Source organism: Montipora foliosa, chromosome 1 (assembly GCF_036669935.1).
Source record: "Montipora foliosa isolate CH-2021 chromosome 1, ASM3666993v2, whole genome shotgun sequence".
NCBI lineage: Eukaryota > Metazoa > Cnidaria > Anthozoa > Scleractinia > Acroporidae > Montipora > Montipora foliosa.
The window spans coordinates 61,697,739-61,707,738 of record NC_090869.1 but is presented as its reverse complement, the minus strand read 5'-3'; the positions used below and the strand labels follow the sequence as shown (position 1 = coordinate 61,707,738).

The 10,000-nt window shown below is 39.7% G+C and overlaps 2 protein-coding genes and 1 pseudogene across 7 annotated transcripts in view; 1 reads left to right on the top strand and 2 right to left on the bottom strand.

Moving 5' to 3' along the window:
• The window catches only part of LOC138003638 (adenosine receptor A2a-like), a 17,930-nt gene extending 9,517 nt beyond the window's left edge, over positions 1-8,413 (bottom strand). Inside the window, exon 1 of one of the 2 annotated variants that reach the window (XM_068849838.1) lies at positions 8,257-8,413. Coding sequence is in view for 1 of the 2 variants with exons in the window: in XM_068849824.1 (XP_068705925.1) it covers positions 1,748-1,837 (90 nt within the window). In the remaining variant the exon portion in view is untranslated. Of the gene's footprint in view, positions 1-1,747; positions 1,863-8,256 lie in introns of those variants that run through there. The other variant, XM_068849824.1, reaches the window with a different exon arrangement.
• Positions 3,915-10,000, top strand: part of LOC137972181 (adenosine receptor A1-like) — a 10,419-nt pseudogene continuing 4,333 nt past the window's right edge.
• The window catches only part of LOC138003658 (adenosine receptor A1-like), a 12,422-nt gene continuing 11,348 nt past the window's right edge, over positions 8,927-10,000 (bottom strand). For 4 of the 5 annotated variants that reach the window (XM_068849850.1, XM_068849873.1, XM_068849883.1 and 1 more), the window contains one exon: positions 8,927-10,000. This exon is cut by the window's right edge and continues 486 nt beyond it. In XM_068849850.1, the coding sequence (XP_068705951.1) occupies positions 9,533-10,000 (468 nt within the window). In that variant the 3' untranslated portion in view covers positions 8,927-9,532. The other variant, XM_068849866.1, reaches the window with a different exon arrangement.

Sequence of the window (10,000 nt, the reverse complement as noted above, 5' to 3'; positions counted from 1 at the left end):
TGGAAAATGCCTTGAAATTATGATTGTAAAACAGGAACAGGAACATTCAATGACTAGAAGACAGCATTTTGTCATCTTTTTGATCCATGTGGTTCTCTCCACGGTACCTTGAATTACCATAAAATAGAAACAAAACTCGCTTATTATATTCGGATCGCCGGTGTCTTGCCATCATTTTGACACAGATGATCATGGCGGCGGCTAAAATCGACGTCACTTTCGATTTTTAATTTTAAAACAACACAAAGAAAAAAGTAAAAATAATCAGTCGAAAGCTAGTACAATTAGCAAAACAATGACTGGCAAATTTGTCTTCTGTGTCACAAACCGCATAATTGAGATGGCATTGCACTGAGTGAAAATGACGTAGCTGTTACAACCTCTTTTGTGTTTTATTGATGGATAATGAATGGTGAAGGTGGTTAAGGCTGGCGTATTTACCCGATGACCTTCAATTAATCGTTTTAAGTGAGAACCTAAGGCCTCCTGGCTAGTTTGATTAAAATGACAATTTGTATTCTCTTTAAGTTACTTTCAAGAGAAACGTTTCAGGATGCGAAAGGCGAATAAATGTTGGAGCTAAGAGCTTTGTACTGCGACGAACAGTACGTGGAAGCTTTAACGTTCCAAAGAATCTATGAATAAGGACTTTGAGAGAGGGCGTGCGATTTCCAAGGACTTGGAGATCATGGCAGCTGCAAGAGGTCAAACTATCTGGTCTTCACGGATAGGGATCATGAACGACCCTTGAGGCAGCGAATGTAAATTGAATTAAAAAAAAAAAAAGTAACAAATTTTACACGAGACTTTTGGTGAAAGATTATAAATACGACTTTTGTAATTGAAAGAAGCTGTTGAATTTAATACCGCTTCAGTTTTCGCGGTTTAAAAGCGCGTAGCTGCTAGGGCAGCAGAAAAAAAAAATTGACACGGGATGGAACACGGATTTGCCACAAATTTGCCAATGGTGCATCGAGTCGAAAGAACAAGTTGTTGTTTCCCAATTATAAGATAGTTAGTGAGTTTTGTTGAGTTTTGCGGACCCATTGCAGGTGATTCGTTCTCATCCAGTCGGAAAACGTAATGTATTTATTTGCTCTATGATTCGTGTAGGTTTGATTTGAATGAGTAATGTTAATTCATTTCTGCATGCTAGTTGATGCAATCGAAATTTATTAAACACATCCCGCCTCGTTTAGCCACACTATACGTGCCGTTTTTGTAGTACTATCACTTTATTGTTCATTCTGTCCAAAGATTAAAAGAAATGAATATATAGTTATCTTTTCAAGAAACCGACCACCTGCCTTATTTTTGTGATGAATGCACAATGCAAGGATGATCATAAAATTGGTGTATGTCTTCATTAGCCATGGCTAAGTTCTCAGTATTAAATGCAACAAAGGATATTTTTATATCTTAAAATGAGTTGGTGAGAGGGCAAAGAAAAAACGGACAGAAAAATTTTTTTCACAATCACCTTTAGCTGTGCACCTTGACTTGCTTGCAGCTCCAAAAAACTCATGCAATCGAGGTTGAGTAGCGACAACATAATTTCAAAACTGATAGCTTTAGTTTAGCGCTCAGTAGTCTTTCGAGATTCTTCCATTGTGTTATTTTGTACAAAATGGACCAACTATATCGTAACACTAAACTGTTTAAATCTAAACTGCAGGATCTGTTCAATTCAAGTTTGCTCAGTTTAAACTGTTAATATACTTTCTTGACCTGTGTTTAAAGATCTTACCTCCTCTATATCATGAACGGTGAAGTCTTTTTTTCTCGTTCTCTCTCCCGATTTTATCTTACTTTTGCTTTGGCATAGGGAAAGGCTCATAACAAAAAAAATAATAATACTTTTCACTAGCGGGGCTGAGTCATAAATAAACTCGACCTGTGACGAAGACTGACCAATCATTGATCTTGCGCTTGCTCTTAGTTATGCAGCTGCGTGCAAACCTGGATATAAGTGAAAAATGTAAGCCGGAAACGAGACAGTCAATAAATAAGGTTTGTGTGAGGGGGGCCTATGGTTTAAAGTCTTACTTGAAAGGACTTGGAAGACTAACCATTTGTAAAATAATGTCATAGCTGTAATTGGTTAGACGATATAATCTTCGTGAACAGGGATCACGAATCTTGCGCTTGAGGCTGAACCTTAAAGAATCCACTTGACACTGTTCCTCATTTTCAAAGATTTGGGGCGTAATGCCCGATTTACACGGTACGATTTTTGTCGGCCTACGACATGGCTTACGATTGTCGCAGCGTTTTAAAACATGTTTTAAAATGCTACGACATTTTTTGACGTACACAACAATCGTAAATCATGTCGTGGGCCTGCCGTAAGCCGTTGTCGCATGCGACAAAAATCGTACCGTGTAAATCGGCCCTTACTCTTCTCTTTGTCTAATCGGGTGATGCTAAATCGCGTGGGTAGGTGGGTCGTGGCCAGGTGGGTCGTGTTTGTTTGAAGATAAAAATGGATATATCAGCTCCCTCAGTGCTCGGTCCAAATTTGTCTTAGGTCTTAGGTCTTGTCTGTTTCGAAAATTTCCAGTGTTGATAAAAATAAGGGTTAGGGTTAGGATTAGGTTAGCGTTAGGGACCCCCGACCTATCCACCCACGCCGATTAGACACTCTCTGTCTAATCGCGCTCTAAAACGAACACCACTGAAACGTGGGCTCAACTGTAATAATTAACAACTATTCACCGAAGTGGAGGTGGCTAGTTGTGGTGGACATTTGCAATGAGATAATACAGCACAAAAAGCTAAGATAATTTAAACTCATTTATTCCAACATTTTCCGGCGCAAATTCCGCGCAAATTGCTCGGACGTGAATAGTTAACTATTATCCTGCGTAATCGCGAGGAATATCGCCTGATACTTAGCCGACGAGGCCGTAGGCAGTATCAGTAGATTTATTTGATTTACCACGAAATACAAATAACGATAAAACAAAACGGTTACACAAAAGAGAATGAAAGTGGCGAGGAAGCCCAAAAAGAAACCATGAGGCTTATAGACATTGGGCTCCCTCAGAATAAAAATAAAGTTAACATTAACGGTAAGGCCTGGATCAAAAGTAAAATACAATGAAGGTAAGTTTAAATTAACTAATTACAAAGACTGAGTTGACAGAATATAAAGTATGATACAAGTAACAACAAGAATGAAAATAATATCAGACATGAGAAGAAATATAACTATTTACTACAAGATTTATAACTAATGATTCATATATATATATTTTTTCAACTTCGTTTTGAACAAGTGGAGAGAATTAGATTCTTTAATATCATTTTCTATAGAGTTATAATAAGTAGGTCCTTGGAAACTGACAGAAAATTTACGAAAGTTTGTTCTACAAGAAGGAAGGTGAAAATCGTTCGCATGTCTAGTGGCATAGCTATGGACTTGTTTGTTTAAAGAAAAATAATTGTTGGACTTTGAAGGCAAAAGAGAATGGTTAAGAACAAACATAAGTTTACCCAATTCTAGCTGTCTAATATCGGAAAGTTTTAGTAGTTCTAATTCTTTGAAAATAGGGTCTGAATGAGAATCGAAAGTTGCCTAAAGTCAGGCGATATTCCCGCAAGATTGCGCTGAATAATTGTTTTATTCTTCAACACATTGATGACAAAGCACAATCTTCTATGTTTATTGGAAAAAAAAAAGCTGGAAAAACTGCCATTTTTCTCCGCGACACACATAATTACGTATATCGCAGGATATCTGTCTGTTGAGTACACACGACGAATATTGAGCGCACTATGACCATAATTGGACATTGCCACAATGTGGCCCACCAATACACAGTGTATTTTGGCACTACCCCGCCGACAGGGCAAAGCTAAGAACAGAAAACCAATAAAGAAACTTGTTTTGTCTCTTCATGGCAGGAATAAAGATGACCAATTCTACGGGTACATCAAGTAAGGCGTCACAAACTGCTCTCTGGGCGACATCGTATGGTATTGTCTCTGTTCTCATTGTGGTCACAAACATGGTATCCATCGCTGCTTTTATCAAAACCGAGCCTCGTCGAAAGCACACGCACTAGTTTCTCATTAACGTATTCATTGCTGATTTCATGGTTGGAGCCGTATCTGTCCCGCTCTTTGTTTCATACGTGGTAGATTCTGAAGCTTGGACTCCAGGCCTCGTGCTGCCGATGGTTTACACTTCGGTAGATATTCTGTCTGGGCTAGCTTTGGTTTTCACTCTGGCGATTGTATCCGTGGAGAGACTGATCGCTGTGTCCATTCCCTTCAAATTTCGAATGATTTCAAGAAACGTCTACTTCGGTTGCATCGCTGCCACGTGGATTCTCTCCGCATGCGTCGCTGCCATGAGCGTCGCTTTTTATTTGCGCATTATAAAGGAGGCCTTCTACACCGTGGTGATTCTGTCCTTGACATTGTCTTTGGCAGTTGCTTGTTCCGCATATGTATTCATCATATTAAAAATCAACAGGAAAAACAGCGCAAAAGGATGCAAGAACATGAAACTTGAGCAGCGGCTGAGCGTAACCTTGTTGTGCGTCACAGCCATTTTTGTTTTCTCGTGGCTCCCGTTCGAACTCGTCTTCATTCTGGTGCATTTCTGCAAAACATGTTCCTTGTCCACTAATGCTGTCTTCCTTATCAAGCTTCTGCATTATAGCAACTCGTTCATGAACGCTGTTGTGTATACTTTTAGGATTCCCAAGTTCAAGGAAGCTCTTGTTGAAATGTTTAATCGATCTTCAAATCACTCAGAGGGCCACGATGTGCTTTTGCAAGAGTTCACTTATAATGTAAGTACCTGTACGTCAGTCATGCGGCTTCACCATCAAACGTGTACGACGCCAATTCGCCTGCAGTTAGTCCCATACTCAGTGGCCGTGCACCTCATACGGTTTAATTCACTTGCGAATAACACAAGGTTCGGCATCTCTTTCAACGCCTCGGTAAACATAACTTATGTTCTGATCATGATGATAATAATAAACTTAATTGACCACTCGCCGTAACGGGCTTTTCGGGTTCAATAAGAGGCTTACCATATCGGGTCGATAGCATGCATAAGGCGCCTCTAGAAGCCGCTGTACAATCCACGTCTGACGTTGCAGTATTAATTGCACCACGGCCAATTGTAATTGGCTGTGAGTGAGGAGAACTGGACTATTCGGAGAATCAGGTAACAGTTTAAACTCAGCCCCGGCACATACTATCGCAGAGGTGGGATTCATGATTCATGACCAATGCGCCAACGTGACTCTAGAACTATTAGAAAACATTTAGCTTGAAGAAGACATATGTTGTGTGTTTTGGCAAGACCATATTTAATATGCTAAAAGAACCACTAATTCTCGCTCTGGACAATCTAAGCAAATGTCTCTAATAGGTACCTGAAAGATTCAAGTGGCTCCAACAAGATTCGAGCCCCGTTGGAGCTACCAGAATTCTTCAATGCTATGGGAGGTGCGGTGGCCTCATGGTTAGTGCGCTCGACTCAGGATCGATCGCGAGTGGTCCGGGTTTGGGACCCGGCCGGGGACATTGTGTCGTGTTCTTGGGCAAGACACTTTACTCTCACGGTGCCTCTCTCCACCCAGGTGTATAAATGGGTACCGGCGTAATGCTGAGGGTAACCCTGCGATGGACTAGCATCCCATCCAGGGGGGAGTATAAATACTCCTAGTCGCTTCATGCTATACGGAAACCGGAGATAAGCGCCGGCCTGATGGGCCTCCTGGCTCGTAAGCAGTGACTTTTTTTAAATAGTCCGGTAAACATACAAACATGCTAAAGGAATGCCGCTTAAACTAAGCTGGACTGTTTGATCTACTCTTAAAAAGTTTGCCGTGGAAGACTTTCCCGCTCTTTCATACTTAATGGGACGGTGCATTCCATTTAGGCATGCTGTGACGTCAGAAGTTACCACTAAAAAAATCGCAAGATGAATTCTTCGTGATATTCGGAATAATAACAGTCGAGGCACAAGACGAGACCTCAATTATTTGGATATCAAGATAAAATAATTGATTTACTTGATTAACACACGGGCGTAGCTAGTGGGAGTCACACTCTCTCACACCGGTTAGTCATGTCGACAACTACGCTGTTTTCGTTCAGTGAAAGTGACAGTTTTTCGAATTAACAGTGAGTGCGAGGGGAGGGACAAACCTACAAAATAACTTGATAGATGAAGTCAGTTCCAGGTTACACAAATTACTCTTTTCCAGTCTCACAGATATGGTTTGTATTATATTGTTGACAGTCACTAAGGGGGGTCACGGGCAGCACCTCAGGACTCCCCTCGCTGTGATCAGAAGAGAGAGACCTTAATTTTAAAGCAAAACAAAAAAACAAGGAAAAATTATTAGTCGAAAGCTAATACATTTAGCAAAACAATGACTGGCAAATTTGTCTTCTGCGTCAAAAACCGCATAATTGAGATGGCATTGCACTGAACAATTACCAAATTGAGTGAAAGTAAGTTAGCTGTTACAGCCTCTTTTGTGTTTTATTGCTGGGTAATGTATGGCTGAAGGTGGTTAAGACTGGCGTATTTACCGGATGACCTTCACTTAATCGTTTTAAAGTCAGAACGTAAGGCCTCCTGGCTAGTTTCATTACAATGACAATTTCTCTTTAAGTTGCTTTTAAGACTGAGAAACGTTTCAGGATGCGAAAGGCGAATAAATGTTGGCGCTAAGAGCTTTGTATTGCGACGAACAGTACGTGGAAGCTTTAACGTTCCAAAGAATCTATGAATAAGGATTTTGAGAGAGGGCGTACGATTTCCAAGGACTTGGAGATCATGGCAGCTGCAAGAGGTCAAACTATCTGGTCTTCACGGATAGGGATCATGAACGAGCCTTCAGGCAGTGAACGTAAATTGAATTTTAAAAAAAAGGAACAAATTTTACACGAGACTTTCGGTGAAATATTATAAATACGACTTTTGTAATTGAAAGAAGCTGTTAAATTTAAGGACGGTGCCTACTATTTTTATTGCGCATGCATACGTTCTGCGCATCTCCAAATACTCGGATTTTCTATCCCCGATGCTTACTAATACAGGGATATTTTTGCGCAGTTTAAAACTATCCGGAGAAAGTAGATCTTAGTAAGAACTCTTGGTATCCAAAAAGAAAATTGGGATTAACCATGCATTTTTGAGAGATAATTAAGCTTCCATTCGAGAAAGAACGTCATACATTGCTTTGTATTTTAAAGCTTTTTATAAATATTATTCAGGAATTATGTTTGAAAAATGCGTAGTTACCCCCAATTTTCTTTTTGGATTTCAATAGCACTTGTTAAGATCTACATTTCCTGAATAATCACGCACCGGGGCAAAAATATCTTTCATTAGTAGACACCGTCCTTAATACCGCTTCAGTTTTCGCGGTTTGAAAGCGCGTAGCTGCCAGGGCAGCAGAAAAAAAAATATATTGACGCGGGATGGCACACAAATTTGCCGCGATTTCAATGGTGCATCGAGTCGAAAGAACAATTTATTTTTTTTTTGCCAATTATAAGATAGTTAGTGAGTTTTGTTGAGTTTTGCGGACCCATTGCAGGTGATTCGTTCTCATGCAATCGGAAAACGTAATGTATTTATTTGCTCTCTGACTCGTGTAGATTGGATTTCAATGAGTAATGTTAATTTATTTCTGCATGCTAGTTGATGCAATCGAAATTTATTAAACTTAGCCACGATATACGTGACGTTTTTGTAGTACTATCCCTTTAGTGTTTATTCTGTCCAAAGATTAAAACAAATGAATAGATATTTTTTCAAGAAACCGACCACCTGCCTTATTTTTGTGACGAATGCCCAATGCAAGGAAGATCATAAAATTGGTGTACGTCTTCCCTAGCCATGGCTAAGTTCTCAGTATTAAATGCAACAAAAGATATTTTTATATCTTAAAATGAGTTGGTGATGAGAAGGCAAAGAAAAAACGGACATAAAATATTTTCACAATCACCTTTAGCTGTTCACCTTGACTTGCTTGCAGCTCCAAAAAACTCATGCAATCGAGGTTGAGTAGCGACAACATAATTTCAAAACTGATAGCTTTAGTTTAGCGCTCAGTAGTATTTCGAGATTCTTCCATCATGTTACTTTGTACAAAATGGACCAACTATATCCTAAAACTAAACTGTTTAAATCTAAACCGCAGGATCTGTTCAATTCAAGTTTGCTCAGTTTGAACTATTAATATATTTTCTTGACGTGTGTTTAAAAGATCTTACCTCCTCTATATCATGAACGGTGAAGTCTTTTTTTCTCGTTCTCTCTCCCGACTTTATCTTAATTTTGCTTTGGCAAAGGGAAAGGCTCTTAACAAAAAAATAATTATACTTTTCACTAGCGAGGCTGAGTCATAAATAAACTCGACCTTTGACGAAGACTGACCAATCATTGATCTCGCGCTTGCTCTTAATTATGCAGCTGCATGCAAACCTGGATATAAGTGAAAAATGTAAGCCGGAAACGAGACAGTCAATAAATAATGTTTGTGTGAGGGGGGCCTATGGTTGAAAGTCTTACTTGAAAGGACTTGGGAAGACTCACCATTTCATGATAATAATGTCATAGCTGTAATTGGTTAGACGACATAATCTTCGTGAACACGTATCACGAATCTTACGCTTGAGGCACTGAACCTTAAAGAATCCACTTGACACTGTTCCATATTTTCAAAGATTTGGGACGTAATGCCCCGGTGACATATTCAGGCCCTTCGCGTGGGTAGGTGGGTTGTGGGTAGGTGGAAGGTGGGTCTTGTTTGTTTGAAGATAAAAAATGATATATATCAGCTCCCTCAGTGCTCGGTCCAAATTTGTCATAGGTCTTAGGTCTTGTCTGTTTCGAGACTTTCCAGTCGTTGATAAAAAAAAAAAAGGGTTAGGGACCCACGACCCACCCACCCACGCCGATTAGACACTCTCTGTCTAATCGCGCTCTAAAACGAACACCACTGAAACGTGGGCTCAACTGTAATAATTAACAACTATTCACCGAAGTGCAGTTGGCTAGTTGTGGTGGAAGACTGAACTTAGAACATTGAAAACACGGAATTCCCGAAACGGTAAAATAAGCTCCAAAAGGCACAAGAAACCACCAGAGGTGAGTCATTTTCGTCCCTTTTATTGAATGAACGTTAAATTGAGCGTTTTTTGGGCTTCATAATCGATCGGTATTTTATTTCCCATACAAAGTCTTACAACGCGTTTAAATTCTCAACGCCTGCCTGTAACGCAACACCGCTTGCACTCAAAGGTCATCTTCCCACTAGTAATCAATTATTACACGCTCTCTAGTGACGCGAACTTGGGCTGCCTACGATTTATGTTGTAGCATTCGAAACGTAAAGCTATTAATATGCGTTTTACTATGCTTGTTACCGCTGTATAGGTGTTGTTTTTGTTGCACATTTCTTAATTAAACAAAAATTCGCGATACACCAGGCATTATATACTATATGTATTTCCTGATTATGTTCGTCATTTTAAATTTGCACTTATTTCAGTAAAGTTTTGTATTTTCGTGAAAATTATCAAAACTTGCAGGAGTTTTGGTGGAATTGGCCATGGGCACCAAAGTAATAACAGGAATGCTCATGTCTTTTGGAGATGAATGAATCCGCTGATTTCGACATGAGCACTTAAAAACAGAGAGCTTTTTGAAAAGAGCTTTTCTATATGTCTCATTTCTGGCAGGATAAATGAAAATGTTTATGACCGAGTTTCCATACTGGAGCAACTTGATTACATACATTACAAAGGGAGACATGTTCCTGCATGAAATACAAAAATGGAAAACCAAGGTTATAACCTGAAGGGGAAGCCAAGTGAGAAGAAAAGCTGCTGTTATCAACACCACGGTCTTTGTCAATTTTAAATCTTCGTTCCCCTGAAGTTGATCGCGCAGGTTTCGAGACCTCTCTCTCTTCCAAAGGACAAAGTAAGCTACACAGGTAACGACAACTGGTGT